Below are 16,875 nucleotides of genomic sequence, written 5' to 3'. Positions count from 1 at the left end.
GTTGGTTACTAGAATAGGTTTTTAAGAATCTTTGGGGGGATTAAAGGAAGTAATGGAGCAGGAGAGGGTGGTCAAATGTTACTGCCAAATTTAAAGGCTGTGTTTTCCATCACTTGCTTGGGATTCACAGAGGGGATAGGTGCACCCTTTGTGTGATGTTTGTTGGTTTCTCAAAAATATTGGCTGGACATTATAGAAAATGGGAATGCTGGAATAGATGGGTGCCAAGGTCATAGTTAGCCTAGGGCAGGGGTCAGCAAACTCATTAGTCAAAAGAGCCAAATATCAACAGTACAACGATTGAGATTTCTTTTGAGAGCCAAATTTCTTAAACTTAACCTATATAGGTAGGTACACTGTTTATTAGGAGGAGGGGACTTTTTCCCCTCCTCGGAGTCCAGGTCTATTGCCAAGAAAGCCAGTGGGTAGACATGGCCTCCCAATGGGACTCAGCCGGAGGCCAGGTCTACTAAAGGAAGCCCGCCCCGCCCAACAGCTGATAGGCGGGCGGGGGGGCAGGAACCGCCGAGCTGCCCGCCCAGCAATCGCGTGGCTAGAGGGGAGGCTTTAGCTTCCCAACCATTGAGAGCAAGGGAAAGGGGGACCTGGCCATTCTCCACGGCAGGGGGTGGGGGAGAGACAGAGCGCCCGCTCGCCTGCTCTCTCTCTCTCTCTCTCTCAGGCGCGCTGGCTCCGCAGCCCGGTTGCCAGTGCGAGCAGGCGTGAGAGCAGGGGCTCCGAACCAAGTTCGGAGAGCCGCACTCAACAGGCCAAAGAGCCACATGTGGCTCAGGAGCCGCAGTTTGCAGACCCCTGGCCTAGGGCACCAAAAACCTTAGGCTACCCCTGGAGGGGTCACTATATGAAGCAAATTTACACTTGTGGGTAACCATATCAAAAAGGTTGGGACCCACTTAACTAGAGATGCCAGATACTCTCCCATTTTACATGTATTTTAAATTGAGATTGTGAAGAAAAAGCCATGTGTGAGGCAGACCCAAAAGACACTCTGAAAAGCAATAATTTTTTTCTGAAACTAAGACCAATTCCTGCAAGCAAGCTCAAACAGGTTAAACGGAAAAGGCACATGCAATAACAGCTGGAAACTCATGATCATTGTATATTGTGCAAGCAAGCCAAATATTTGTTTATAGACATTTAATGTAACCATTAACTTCTGTGAAAGATCGTAACCGTATTTATTTTACTCCACCAAAAGTCTAATAGTTGGGGTAAAAAAATCAAGAGTAAGACTAAGAGCAAACACCACTATAGTTTTGAAGTAAAGCATATTTGAAGGGTCTGGTATAAACAATATTTTCCTGAAAGGAACTAGTCTTTCCTCCAGAAATTAGCTGTTTTTCAATATTTCTCTTGCTACTAGCCAACTTAAAACAATGGGCTTTTCCATTGGGTTTTTTAATGCAGCTTGGCTTCTTAACTGCATTGGCTTTTATATGAACAAGATTCTAGTCCAGTGGCGCCTTAATATATGAACAAGATTCTAGTCCAGTGACACTTTAATATATGAACAAGATTCTAGTCCAGTGGCACCTTAAAGACAAACAAGATTTCCATAGAAAGCTTTTGAGAGTCAGAGTTTCCTTCGTCCACTTTGACTCTCAAATATTTATACCCCAGAATTGTTGTTGATCTGGATTTGAATCTTGTTCTTGTGCTGCAGACCAACACCTACCTGAAATTATCTGCAGGTTATATGGGCACCCTATAATTATGGACATTGTTCAAATTGGATTCACACATATAGCAGAATGAGGAGGTAAAATCCTGAGGCAGCAGAATAGACTGGTCCCACTTCAGAATGCACTGAGGGGGATCACATTTGTAAATACTAGATAAAACAACAAACTCCCTGTAAACAGAAATGTGGCACAGCAAGGAAAGAGCTGCGTTAGAAACTTTCTCACGGAGCTACGACTTTTCTACCTGCAAGGAGTTTTTAATACAAGAGGAGCATTCAGAAAATGGTATCCTGTTCCTGTGAAAGGAAACAGTAGCACTTAGGACTCCATCATATTCCTACAAATGACATTACGTTTGAATATAAATGTTTACTGGAATGCTAATTCCCAGCTGGATCTGGAACCAGATATGATGGAGGGATAACTAGGTGCTTACTGCCTTCCCTCTGGGCCTACTTGGAAGGAAACAGGAGAAAGAGGGGCTCTCAGCCTGGAGGCAAGGCAAATGAAGTTTGTGTGTGCGTGTGTGTTGCTGCCTTGAACATAAGAAAGGCCATGCTGGATCAGACCAAGGCCCATCAAGTCTAGCATTCTGTTCTTAGAGGCCAACCAGGTGCCTCTAAGAAGCCCACAAACAAGACGACTGCAGCTGCATTATCCTGCCTGTGTTCCAAAGAACCTAATATAATAGGCATGCTCATCTGGATCCTGGAGAGAATAGGTATGCATCATGACTAGTATCCATTTTGACTAGCAGCCATGGATAGCCCTCTCCTCCATGAACATACCCACCCCTCTTAAAGCCTTCCAAGTGGGCAGCCCGATCTCAGTGGATCAGTGGTTCATTGAATTCAATGGGAAAGTGTTACATGCATTAAGCCATTAGGAAGATAGCTGAACCTGCCCCTCCCCCACCCCAAACTCTATCGACCTTCATATCAGAGGCAGGGTTAACCCTTATATGATGACCTCTGGCTCCAGCCTCTTCACTCTATAACCATCAAAGCAGAAAAAGCAAATAGAGCCTGTCCAACTGGGCATTTTGCCAAGATCAAATAACATCAGCAGTTAAAGTCAAAAGCAGCTTTGACACCAAGCAAAAACAACCTCAACCCATCCTAAAACATTAGGTGCCAGAACAAAGAGCTAAAATAAAAGTTTGTTTTTACCCCATGTCTTCTATTCTAGGCACTTCCTGGTAAGTTTGTATCAGGAAACATAACATTAGCATTTTTTTTAAAGCAAAGAGGACCTACATCCTCTTTAAAAAATTCGACCACGCTATTGAGGTAGAAGATAGTCATTGTTTTTCCCAGTCCTACCCCCAGGCAAAATTTCTCTCTCCCCCCCACCCCACCCCCCGGCTGCATGCACGGGACTCTTACGGAACTCTGTGCCAAATGACACATCTCAGTAGATCAAGGCCAGAAGTATTTACTTAGATTCAAAACAATAAAGACTGTTGCAGGACATTTATTGCGGCATAAAATTCCATGCGCCAGAGCCCACTCTGACAGATACATGAATACCCTGTATCGGCAAAAATATGCACACACTGGTACAAAACAGGAGGACGCCTCATGTATCTTACAGAGCTGGTCCACAAAATGCCCGGTCCCTTTGAGGGCACCAAATTCTCACACAACACTTAAAACACTTTTTAGTGTCTCCTTTCGCCCACCATTATTGTGCACATGTGAAAAACAAAAGCAAATTTCAAAGCTGTCTTTCTATCAGGTTCCTGAATCAACTGATGGCCAGGCTGAACAGATGATTTACAAAGCACGTTTCAGCCTTCTTGTGGCTTTTCAATGCACGTGAGATTTCAGTTTTAAGAACTAAGACACAACGAGATTGTTACTTTGGCTGCAACAGATTAACACAACTACTCCTCTGGTAGAAGAAGAAGAATAGTTGGTTTTTTATATGCCTACTTTCTGTACCACTTAAGGGAGAGTCAAACCGGCTGACAATCACCTTCCCTTCCCCTCCCCACAACAGACATCCTGTGAGGTAGGTGGGGCTGAGAGAGTATGACTAGCCCAGCTGGCTTCGTGTGTAGGAGTGGGAAAACAAATCCAGTTCACCAGATGAGCGTTCGCTGCTCATGTGGAGGAGTGGGGAATCAAACCCGGTTCTCCGGATCAGAGTCCACCTTTCCAAACGACAACTCTTAACCACTACACCACACTGGTATTTAGATTCAGCTTGATAGCTGCCCATCCCAAGTTAGGCCACTAATTTTTAATGTCTTTCTTAACTGTTTGCCACCTTGAGGGCTGTAATTAGGTAGAAAGGTGGGATAAAAAATGTTTTAAATAAACAGATGGTAACTGTCTAATACGCAGAGATGTGTTGGGGGGGGGGGAACGGATCACCTGGGATATTTCTCCAGCCAGTTATCACTCAAAAGCAGTCTGCTTCCAAACACATGCATTATTTCAGGAATCTAAACACTCACCACAGCAATCACAGGAATCAGCACTCCCAGGTTCCCTGCGCTGCTCGATGCCTAAGAGAAAGGAGGAACAGAAACATCTGAAGAGCTTTGAAAAAAGCTAGAAAATTAAACCATGTAATTAAGCTTTGTGGGCAAACAACTGTGTGCTGTAAAGCGATCCTACAAAAGGGATCTGGGGCAACAGAAACCTGCATTGGGCTCTGCTGAGAGGCTGGGCATCTAACACAAGCCAAAGGGAGCTGCTCCTGCAGGCTGCCTGATACTTCACAATCACCAGATCTCCCAAGACAGGCCCAACAGCATGTTAATAAGTTCAGATCACTGCAATACATCCCTGAGAAAGTAGCTTTGCTTTTTCTGCAAAGGCTAAGGAGAACTTACACATATTACAAGCCTGTTTATAGCATACTGCACCAAAGTATCCATCTAGGCTAATTTTGTGAAGCATTAAATTAGCCATACTAGGAAAGAACCTGAAAATCATCAACATTGAACTCTGCAAACAGACTTCTATCTGGGTGTCTGGTTCCACAATCTGATTTCACTTATCCTTTTAACGAACTTAGTTACTGAAATCATGATCCCTTTAATCAGCTTTAGCTTCTGTGCTGCACGCACAACCTTGCCCCAGTGCAGAATGGCAGACTTCTGCCCTACCTGCCATGGGAAGCTGCATCACCTACTAAAGAAGAGAATACACGAAAGGCCATACCAGACAGCCTGGCTCCTAGAGCGCTAAATAATGCTGAGACGAGTCTATTAATGCAAGCCAAGAGCAAGAAACACAATTTACAAGTTCTTCGGGGGGAAACAAAAACTCCAAGAACCTGGAACAAGCGTCTCAAAAACTAGGCTTGAGCATCAGCTGTATTCTTGAACTGGCTCTGGCACCCTTATTTGACTATACGTCCATGCTGCATGCTCACAGAAATCAGATCGTTTTATTCGGATACAACATCTGGAAAGAGAACACGGCAAAACTCATTCTTTTCCTGCCTGACAAGCAATGGCCCAGGATTGCAGGCAGAGAAAGGCATTTTGCAATACTTGCCAACTGAAATCCTTTAATTAGAGATGCCAGGGATTGAGCTGGGACTTACAAGCATGGCTTTTACCCCTAAGCGAGCTAGAAGCAGCTAGAAAGTTTCATACTACACAGTGCCCTGATAGATGTACTCTCGGATTTCTGGCAGGGAGCTGTATTTTAACTGGAGAAAACAGGGGACTGAACCCAAAACTTTCTACATGCAAGTGCAAGCTCTACTGGTACCACAGCCTCTCCCACAGAAAATATGCAGTATCCAGCTGCATGGATGCAATAGTACATCCAGCTTTGCATTGTTTACACTGGAGTGGCAGCAGTGCTCCTGAGTCTATGTTATGCTGAGCCCTGCGACCAGAGAGCTGGTATTTCCTTGACCTACCAGTTGCAATAATTACAGGGTTGTGGATTATTTAAGTCCAGCGGAAATCAACAGAATATAACTTTGTCAAATTGGCACAAGATTTAAATGAGGAGAGCTTAATTCTGGAGATCAGCAAGGAACTGATTTGCTTCATGCCGTACCTTCAGAGCTGGGCCTTTTTCACTCGCTCTCTCGCTGGCTCTCTTTCCTTCAAGCCCAAGCTGTACAAACAGTTCCAGCAAGTTCATCAGCAATTCATCTACAAGGTGTTCACCTTGTATATTTGCAGCTATGTTAGCCAGGGCATTAATCACAGCTAAGGAACAGTGTCTGGTAAGAAACAGAAAAGTGCAGGTGGAGGGGAGAGAAAGGAAGATCAGAAGTATCAATCCCTGGATAATATATTTGCAACAGTATTACATGTCTATTGGAAGAAAGACAGCATGGTATAAGCCCAATCTCATCAGATCACAGAAGCTAAGCAGTCAGCCCTGGTTAGTATTTGGATGGGACACCTACAATTAATACCAGAGGCATAACGCGGAGGCAGGCAATGGCAAACCACCTCTGAACATCTTTTGCCTTGAAAACCCTATAAGAGGTCACCATGAGTCGGCTGCGACTTGATGGCACTTCACACCCACATATATTATACGTCTGCCAATTTTACCATCCTCTGTATAATTTGGATGATGGCAGTGACAGGAAAGGTTTCTTATTAGAGGACACTTGAAGCCACAAGACATTTCAAACATTACTTCAACAACCCTTGTGATCTCAGAATGAATTTTATGTCTATGGTACCAGTGACACAACAGGAGCAAGACAGATGTGATGACAGCAACAGGCCATTCATTAACTTGTGTAAACTTTCTGTGCATGCCCCCATCAAGTATACACACAACTTAACCCCCGGAGAAGTCCTATTTCAACATACTGATAACTTTGCTTGCTAGCGTTCCGTGGTTACTAACATATTAGCTGTATATATAAGAGGAAAAGCACTTTTGGAGGGTGTGGAACGTGGGCAAACCCTTGCCGTGTCCACACTAATTCTTCAGATATGCAAGTCAGCGGAAAGAAAATGCCCCAGAGGTATACTCGTACTTTTCCCATACTGAAGTCGCCTTCAGAACCATGAGATGATGATGGCTTGTGATGACCCTTTGCTTGAAGTTTCCAGGGAGCCGTTTCGCAGAGAAAGTGCTCCTCTTCCAGTAGTTCTCCATGGCCACATCAAAGTTTTGTTTTTTTACAAGACCAAGGAAACTCTAGCATGTACTTCTGAGGCGTGGGATTCACAAGCTGTGTAGGAGGAGGTACTGGGGCAACGAGCATTGCACAGCCCTTTGCTGGAAGCTGCACAGACATTATACAGATTAAGCCACTATTCCAACTCAACGCAGCCTAACTGTCATTTACTTAAACTGCATGAGACAAAACAGGATGCTTCGCAGTATAATAACTGAAGATAAAAATTAGGCCAGGGGTGTCAAAACATAAGGCTTGTGGGCCGGATCCAGCCCCTTGAGAGCTTTTATCCAGCCTGTAAGCCATCTGAGGCAGCCATTGGCCCATTGGAGCGGTGGACTTTAATCTGGAGAACCGGGTTTGATTCCCCACTCCACATGAGTGGCATATGAAAATCTGGTGAATCCAGTTGGTTTCCCCACTCCTACACATGAAGCCAGCTGGGTAACCTTGGGCTGGTCACAGCTCTCTTAGAGCTCTCTCAGCCCCACCTGGCTCACAGGGTGTCTGTTGTGGGGAGGGGAAGGTTTTTGAAAGCCGGTCTGATTCTTCCTTAAGTGGTAGAGAAAGTCGGCATATAAAAACCAACTCTTCTTCTTCCCCACTCTTGATCAGGGCTCTTTAGGCATGGCATGGCCCGACCAAGTGACGTTTATGTCATATCCGGCCCCCATAACAATTGAGTTCGACACCCTGGAATAGTTTATGTTCTAAGCCCTTGGCCAGCTTCAAGATACAGAGGTGAAATGCCAACACCCTTTTAAATTGGGGAAAGTGAGGGCTGGGACTGAAAAGAACAGGCCAACACGCCTTTATATAACAAAAACTTGAAGTTTAAAACAAAAACAGTCTGCAGAAGGAGAAAGAAAAAAGCTTACCTATAGCCATGATCCTTATAGTCTTTTGTTGCAGAATATACAATTGAACTCGCTTTAACACTAATCTGCTGAAACAGATTCCATACCTCCTGGTAAATATATTGCTAAATGAAAATAAGAGTAAATGAGCACTGAGTACAAAACCTGAGAAAAATACATACAAACAACATACGAAGAATTTCAGATTAATTACTATTGTCCCGTAAATCTGAAATATGCACTTTCCTTCTAGAGCTCTGCCAAAACAGAGTTCTCATTTTCCCCAGAGCTGTAAAAATTATCCACTCCTATCAGGCAATCTGGAAGAAACAATTCTGCAAACATAGCTATCATGGAGTCTGAGAAACCTGAATCTTCTCTAATTAACGTGGTACTCTGTACCACAATCTACTCTGAAGTTCCTTGCCATTTGAAAAACGCCCAAACATACATGCAAATTTCAAAACCACACATCTAGATTCATAGCCAGGCCCCATATTAGAATTCTACACTCTTAACAACACATAATGTAAACTACTTGTCATTAGACTAATTCCTGTGCTATCTTCAGAGAGGGTTTTGGTCACACTAGTGACAAGAAGAATAAGGAGCTGTTTTCTCATGACATGACATGACATGACATAATATTTTTACAATAGTCATTCATGCTTTAATTACTAAGCAGGAACACGTCATCATGGCTTTAAATATGATGGCATTTAGAAACCGTTGAGATTCTCAATGAAACTGACATCACACACATGCAAAGTAACAAACCGCACCACCTGCAACTGGCAGCCCATTCATCTATTCTTACATTTCCAGTTATCACTAAACAGCCCAGTTGGTCAATGATGAGCACATCCAGGGGAGATGGTGGCTGGCAGAACTTCTGCTGCAGGATCTGAAGGATTGGCTCCATCACTTTCGGAGTGTCCCTCAATGCCACTGCAATGTGCCCCAAGGCACGGATTGTGTGATCAGGAATCAGGTGAGCTTCCCTAAGAAAACAAAAGAGAGAGAGAAATAATGTTTGCAGAACCATGGAATTTAGTTCCCGGACTGGCCCGCGCTGGCGGCGGGGGCCGGCGGAGTTTCGCTGCTCCTGGACACTGGCATGTTTACCACTTTATCCCATGATAAAGTGGCCCCTTTGCTGGTGTGGGGTCACACTGGCTCCTATGGAGATTCAGCCCCCCCATAGGATTGCAGCCTTAGTCCTTTATAGTGGTATGCATGTTTGTCGAAGAAATTTGTCCCAAGTTCACCTGTATCTTTAAGACAGTAGCAAGACAAATGAGTGAAAGTGAACATGGAAAAACAACAATGCCGTTGCACAAGGCTGACTTACTTATCACTCTCCTGCGAAATATAGAGACGGTTAGACAGACTGGCTAGGAAGGCTTCAACAATGACCGGATCTATGGTCAGCCCAGATTTCAGGCACCTGCAAGAAATGAGGAATGGAACTGCAATTTTAAACTGTATTTTGCATCTCCCATTTTTACAACGTAACATTTACAATATTGAAGATTCAGCTGTAACTGTACCTGGTCTGAGCTCATGAGCACCTGAAATCAGAGTCAGCAGTTTAAATGTTATGCTGCTCCTACAAATGTTCAAGCAGGAAATCCAGCATTTTCTTATTTCAATACAACATGTGAATAAGCTCCCAAGCTGAACCTGATATGCCAGCCTTAATTCCACCACCGTTCAGACCAAAGCTCAGGAAAATCACAGGCATCGGAGCATCTTCTGTCAAAGCTGAACCTCACTCTGATTGCATTCAGATGTGGTGACAGCCATGGTATATAAACCATTACTTGATTAAATCCCTAACATCTGCAATGTCAGAATGCTATTGTAGTCCAACTAAATGAGTTTGTTGGTTGGCACCAACCTAGGTTTTATAAAACTGGTTTGTTAACCACAGTCTGTACTAACTGTGGTTCACTGAGATATATGAATTCACAAACCACACTTTGAGTAGCCCCTCTTTTTGCAGCTAACTGCCAATAGAGACAGCAGTAAGGGGATAAATGCTATGGGGAGGCAAACAGCAGACAAACCAGGGTTACACACAAACCATGATTTGTAGTTTTTCCATGGTAGTTTGTACCATGAAGCGTATGCCTAGAAGAGGAGATACATCTCTGCACATCTAAGCAAAATTCTTACCTGCAGATATTATCAATTGCAATATCCCGAAGTTGTTCATACATGGAGGCTTGACTTTTCTTCCCCGACATTACACTTACAGTGGATTCTGCATGTTCATTTGTTATACTGATTTTGATGTCATTGCCACCTAATTAGATAAAAAAGGCAACAGGAGACAAAATGCTCTGTTGTACCTCTGAAGTATATACCGCAACTTATTTTTAAGAGCACACAAAACAGCTGACCAGGTACTTCAGAGCAATACAAACATATAACCTTCACCTAGAAAGTATCAGCTTTAAAAAAATCCCCACTTCTCAAATATACAGTTTTTAAAAATTGCTGTAGTTTTAGTCAATATAGTTTCGACTGGTGCTGCCAAAACCCAAAAACCCATTAGAATGTATAAATTATTTCTACAGCACCATCAGGGTACACAGACCAGCTAATTAGCAAACCACAAGCTATGATGGAAGTACGGTACCTGTCTGATACTGATTGTGGTACTTGTAAAGTTTCACCAGGACAGGGGAAGGGATCACAAGGAAGTCTCTCAAAGACGGAGTGACAGAATGAACCACGACGGGGAACCTCTCGCACAAACGGCCTAAACCCTAAAAGAAGAAGAGTTGGTTTTTATATGCTGCTTTCTCTACCACTTAAGGAAGAATCAAACAGGCTTACAATCATCTTCCCTTCCCCTCCCCACAACAGACACCCTGTGAGGTAGGTGGGGGCTGAAAGAGTGTGACTAGCCCAAGGTCACCCAGCTGGCTTCATATGTAGGATTAAGGAAACAGATCAAGTGCACCGGATTAGCCTCCACTGCTCATGTGGAGAATCAAACCCGATTCTCCAGATCAGAGTCCACCGCTCCAAACCACTGCTCTTAACCACTACACCACGCTGGCTCTCAGAGTGGACCGGTGATTTTATGCAGTAGAAAGGCAAAATTCTCAACACAGTAAGTGAGCCTGTCTGGGAAGAGACGGACTTCATCAAGGACAATACTCTTGCCATGTGCTACACTGCCTTGAGAATTAGTTAAGCAATACACCCGTGAAATCCAACTGTTTTAAATGGGTTTGAGGGCATTGTAAGCTGCTTTGGGTCCACATTGTGCAGAGAAAAGCCAGTGTAAAGTGCACTAAATAAACTGGACATTTATAAACTCTTATTGCAGCAGAAGAAACAGTGCAAAGCTCTTCTAATTAGTGCCATTTGCTTTAAGGGGGATAAGTACAGTGCTGGGACATTTGAGCTCAAAGACATATTACTACCTTCACAGTATCTTATCAGTACTTGTTATATATCAAAGTCAGTTCAGGTTCTCCAACACCTTATCTTTCACTGCAACTAAGCCATCCCTGCTTCTTCTTAAAAACACACACACAAAAGAATAAAATTCTGTTGTGAGCAACTAAGTCCACTGCTTCCTCTGCTTAGGAAGTTAGGAGCATCTGACTGAATTCTATAACCTAACAACCACCATCATATCTAAAGTAATGCAGGATTTTAAATTGGTTTACATGCCGATATGTTTTTCCCCACAGGCTGAGAACCAGATTGTTCTGCCAGCTTTTTCATTACACGGATTGTACTCTAAAACCTGGCAACCCGTCCTCCTATGCTGAACAGAAGCCCACCAAATCATTTTGCTCATCATGCAGAGGATTTGAGTCTATGTAAACCCAACTAGAACAGAGGCATTACTTTCACCACTACATAATGAACAGCCAATATCTTGACTTAACTGCTTGTGTATAAAGCAAGCTAACCTGGAGACACCAGCTACATGAAAAAGGAAAATAAAAGTCGCAGTCATGATGCAGACACATTTCGTAAAAAGTCAAAACAATTTTCTTAGGCTCTCCAAAAGCTGACCTGTAGGCAGCAGATCAAAAGGGGCAAGTGGGCGATGATAACTTTGCTGGAGGTCTTGGACTGCAGCTTCTCCGACAGCTTGATGCACAGGTTTTCAGCCCCTTGATTGGAAAAAGAACAAAAAAATCAAGTATTAATGGAAAGTCTTCGACATTCGGATGGATTTTTTTTAAAATGGCAACTCAGATCGTTGTACCCTCACTGAAGAATTGGTGCTGATTTTCCTCACAGAAAGCAAATACGTCACCTCTCAACTAAAACGTACATTTCACAAGCCAATGAAGATTGTGGTTGCAAGCCTGTGTCCAATTAACTGCTTTAGCCCATTAACTTTAATTGGACCAGACACTTGTAGGCACACAGATACAAGCATGCGAACTGCATTTAATATCACTGAAGCTACTGATGGTTTAAGCAATGGATGACTCAAGAAGCCAGTAAAACGACAGCACCAGTGTTCTAGGCAGGCTCGATCACTAGAACCCACATTAACAGGGGGTGCATTTGAACACACATTCTAAAGTTTGTGCACTTTAAAACACACACACACACAGTATGTCCCGGGACGAGCCTCCCGGCTGTCTCCCAGGCCTGGGTCGACCCCGCGCCTGACCCCCCTGCCCCAGGCTCACTCACGTTGGAGACGGAGGGGGCTCACCACGTCATCCGGTGCCCCCAGGGAAAACCGGGAGAAGCCAACATCTGTCCTTCTCTCCCCCCAGGCTACCAGCAAGACGGGACACGCCAACCGAGGGACGCCACAGCTGGGCGAGGAGTCACGATGCCTGGCGCGGCCGGAATGACGAGCGCCTCAGGACCCCGCCCCGCTCAACAGCTGATAGTCGGGAGAGCGAGGGTGGGGAGGGGAAGGGCCGGCGGGCCAGCTGCAATGCGTCCTGGAGGGGAGCGCGCTTGACTGGCCTGCTATGGGCTTGCGGGGGGAGGGCCGGGAGCGGAGGAGGGGTGGGGCCTCTCTGGCCTGGAGAAGATATGAGGCGAGAGAGGAGCCTGGGCCAGGGAGGAAGCTGGAAGAGGTTGGGAAGGCTGAACGCTGGGCGGTCGACAACCTGGCTGCGTCCGAGGGAGGAGAAAGCTCTGACTCTCCCTGGGACTGGTCTGAGGCCGAGGAGGCTCCTCCGCCCCCACCCTTCTCCAAGGCAGAGACCCCGGTGGTTGCTGAGGCCCAGGGGCGGCGCAACACAATATTAATCAACAGCATTCTTAGAATGAATACTTTCAGGCACATATCCAAGGCAGATCCTACTTTGGTCAATATTAGATTGTACATCGCAGGTGTTCAAGTTTGTATACATTGGAAGTGAAAGTTTTGCCTATGTTTGAGGCCTTATGTTTTTAACTAGAATGTGCACCTTATTAAAATTTATATATTTGTAACTTTAGCATTTTTCAGCTCAACCTCTCCGGTTTGGAATCAGTATTCTGGTTGAGTTCCATTGGGTTTCCCCCACCCCTCTTTTGTTGTTGTTTTTCCAGAAGTAGAAAGAACACATGCTTTAAATACAAGCAGAAAGGACATGTGTTGTGTTTTGCTTTTAAAAGGCAGCCGGTGTAACATTCACCTTGTTCGTCTTTCACAGCCCACACCATGAGATCCACACAGGCAGCATTCGCCTGGCAGCGCAGTTTCAGAGGATTCAGCTCATTGTGTAACCTGTCTACGTCATGAAGGATTTTCTGGAGCTCCGACTGGCTGCTGTTGAACTGCTCCAGCACAAAGTCATGAATTTCCTTCACAAATGAGTTTGGGAGGTCTGAGAAGCCGAAGAAGAAAAACATTAAATGCAACAATTATATTAGAGTGAGGAACAATATTAAATATACTGACATCTTTAAAAACAAGTCAGGGTGTGGCACAAATTCCTACTCCTTTCCAGCATGGTGTAGAGGTTAAGACTCTAGTCTGGAGAACCGGGTTTGATTCCCCGCTCCTCCATGTGAAGCCTTCTGGGTGACCTTGGGCCAGTTACAGTTCTCGCCAAACTCTCTCAGTCTCACCTTCCTCATAAGGTGCCTGTGGTGGGGAGAGGAAGGGAAGGTGATTGTAAGCTGCTTTGAGACTCCTTAAAAGGTAGAAAAACAAGGGTATAAAAACCAATTCTTCTTCTTCTTTCCCACCATACTTCAAGCTCAGCACTCAGCCATGAATATCTCAGGCAATGCTACCAGAAGCAGAGTTACACCTTTCTAAGGGCCAAGCTACAGGATACCTTTTTAAAAAGAAGTCGGGTCCAGCTTTCCTAGGCCCAACTAGCTTTCCTTGCAGCCACACAACAACTGTGGGCAACTGTTTTAAAAATCTGATTTGGCTTGGGGCATATCCCCCTGGGCAGTTTCAACTTAGGAAAATGGTGTGGGGCAGGAGCTCCTCCCTCTCCCATTTTCCAGTTCTGAGCCAAATCGGGCCCCAAAGGCTTTTAAACCATTGTGTGGCTTTAAATACAAGTAGAAAGGACATGTGTTGTGCTTTGTTTTTAAAAGACAGCCATGCTCTAGTATTCCTTGGAGGTCTCCCATCCAAATATTTGCCAAGGTCGAGGCTTCGAGTGTGTGGCTGACCTAAGGTCACACTGCAAGTTTCCATGGGGAGGGGCTGTGGCTCAGTGGTAGAGCATCTGCTTGGCATGCAGAAGGTCCCAGGTTCAATCCCCAGCATCTCCAGTTACAGGGACTAGGCAAGTAGGTGATGTGAAAGACCTCCGCCTGAGACCCTAGTGAGCAGCTGCCAGTCTGAGTAGACAATACTGACTGGGCTGAACCAAGACTCTGATTCAGTTTAAGGCAGTTTTATGTGTTCATGGCAGAGTGCGGATTCGAACCTGGGTTTCCCAGATCCTAGTCTGACCACTACACCATGCTGGCTCTCACAAAAAATGGCTCTGGGTTACCCTTGGAAAACCTCCTGTTATACAGCAAGTGAACAGTAAGCAAGAAATACTGTCATTCTTTCATCTCATTGAGAAAATGAAAGCTCATTAATTCAAAAATCCCACCTTTCATATAGTATAACGTGTCTCGCAGCATTTTAAACTGGGCAACATAAAGAGGGTCACTGAACATTTTGTAGCACAGATCTGCATGGGGATTCACCTATAAAATATTTAACAGGGGGGGGAAAGATTTTCAATTACATACATTATTTCTATTGAAAAGTCATCTGAACAGTATACTTTACATGGTGACATTTACACCTGGGACCCTCCTCTTTCTCCCTGGAGCGTCAATCAAACCAAGCAACACAAATCCCCTGAATGCAAGAAATTTACTGCCCACCTTCCCATATCAACCAACGATAACAAAAATTATATAATTTATATCGAGAAGATAATTCAATTTATTCATTTTATTTAAAAGTAGTTATTCCCAGACTGCTAACTGACATCCTTGGAGGCAGCTTAAAGCACAAGTTTATAGTTGTTTGCATCAAAATCCTTGGTTGCATTTCTGTAGGAATATATTTTCCAAAGGATAGCTGTGTTGTAGCAAAGTAAAACAGGAAGCAAGTGGCACCGTTAAGACTAACTAAGTTTATTCAAGCTTAAGCCTCTGTGAGTCACAGCTTACCTCATCAAATGCATATGGGTGTAAATCTTTGTCGAGATTTTTATAACCAAAATCACAACTGGCGGTGGGGGGGGGGATAATAATACATCCTCAAGGTCTAAATGCTAAACACACATGTAGCAAAGTTCAGCCCTGCTGAAAACAGGAGACTGAAGCTTGATCCTGCAGTTAATAATGGAGGTTGATTGCCAGTGTAACTGTTGGAGAGGCTAGGTCACGAAACTCACTGGGTGACCTAAGCTCAGTTTAACCTACCTCACAGGGTTAATGCAAAGACAAAATAAGAGAGTGGAGAATTATATATGCTGCCCTGAGCTCCTTGGATGAAAAGAATATAAAGTGTATAGACAGGCAGGTGCCTTTTTGCACATTTATTACCCTGTTTGCCAAGAGCTCTAACAAGCTTTAGGAACAAAATTCCCACTCCAGACAATGTCTAGTGCAGTGTAATTCCAACTAGAGAAAAATTATATAAACTTAAATCAGAACACTAATGACACTATGAATCAACCACAATTTGAAGAGAAAGGTTCTGAGCTTCTGAATATATTTCATTATTTAGAAATAGGCACATATGTCACTTTGGGGCATACATTACACTCCATACCAATACTAAACCTTAAATTTTCCCCACATCCCCAGCATTATAAGTGACTATTGAAAAAAATTAAATGTCTTTTGCGTATTTTTGTTAATATTCCTGCTGGAAAACCTTCTGTAAGCACTATCTTTTAGGACCAAATTGAAAAGCCAAGCCCATCCAATTTACAATAGGAAACTGTGCGTTAACTCTTCCAAAAAAATTCACATGGTGAAAAATTCACATACCTCAATAAATTCAGCAACGATCACATCTAGGTTTTTCAGAACTGATTCCCCCACAATCTGTTTTACCTAGAGACACAAAAACATCGATGTTTTTCACTGATGACCTTTCTTCCTACAAATGTGATGGGGATTGCAATCCTTGGAGCACTCACTCAGGACTAAGACTGACAGAACACAGTGGGACTTACTTCTAAGTATGCATATATAGGATTGCCTAATCTAGCACCCCAAAGAAAACATTCATATCATTAATTAAGGCATCAAAATTATACAATATTAAAACAGTGGTTAGAACTTTAGGTCAGCGACATAAAACATAGGTCAGACATTAAACATACTGACCTAGAGAGGAACTTCTACAACAACAGAAATGCAATGGGGCACAGAAAATAAATGCCACGGTGTTAAAGAATCAGTTTGCAAAAGCTGCATCAGATTACTTGGCTTGCATTGGTATTACAGATGGAAGCATTTCTCGCGATATGAATGCAAGCAAAGCATCAGCCTGCCTCTCAACAACTGTTTACGGCATCTCTTACTAGGTGGTGGATGGTTGCACGAAGAGGGCATGCAAAAGCCAGGCAACAGGAAGGGGGGGGGGAGTGCCAGCTGCAGCAGAACTGTTGAGTAGAAAAGCCAGCTCACAGAGCAGCAAATTATAAAAGGATTAGCAGCAGCTGCCTACCACTAATATTCAGAGAAAAGAGCTCACTGGGAGGCACAGAGCAGGAAGTCAGGGAGCT

The 16,875-nt window shown here is 44.0% G+C and overlaps 1 protein-coding gene across 2 annotated transcripts in view; it reads right to left on the bottom strand.

Moving 5' to 3' along the window:
• The window catches only part of PI4KA (phosphatidylinositol 4-kinase alpha), a 98,098-nt gene that overhangs the window by 64,377 nt on the left and 16,846 nt on the right, over positions 1-16,875 (bottom strand). For both annotated transcript variants that reach the window (XM_056859776.1, XM_056859777.1), the window contains exons 9-19: positions 16,133-16,198; positions 14,734-14,830; positions 13,303-13,494; positions 11,723-11,823; positions 10,323-10,452; positions 9,857-9,986; positions 9,030-9,125; positions 8,496-8,679; positions 7,700-7,803; positions 5,732-5,900; positions 4,165-4,215 (exon numbers count right to left, since the gene is read on the bottom strand). In XM_056859776.1, coding sequence (XP_056715754.1) covers positions 4,165-4,215; positions 5,732-5,900; positions 7,700-7,803; positions 8,496-8,679; positions 9,030-9,125; positions 9,857-9,986; positions 10,323-10,452; positions 11,723-11,823; positions 13,303-13,494; positions 14,734-14,830; positions 16,133-16,198 — 1,320 coding nt within the window. The remainder of the gene's footprint in view (positions 1-4,164; positions 4,216-5,731; positions 5,901-7,699; positions 7,804-8,495; positions 8,680-9,029; positions 9,126-9,856; positions 9,987-10,322; positions 10,453-11,722; positions 11,824-13,302; positions 13,495-14,733; positions 14,831-16,132; positions 16,199-16,875) is intronic.

This window comes from Euleptes europaea, chromosome 13 (genome assembly GCF_029931775.1).
Source record: "Euleptes europaea isolate rEulEur1 chromosome 13, rEulEur1.hap1, whole genome shotgun sequence".
In the NCBI taxonomy this organism is placed as follows: domain Eukaryota; kingdom Metazoa; phylum Chordata; class Lepidosauria; order Squamata; family Sphaerodactylidae; genus Euleptes; species Euleptes europaea.
This window is presented reverse-complemented; position numbering and strand designations above follow the sequence as displayed.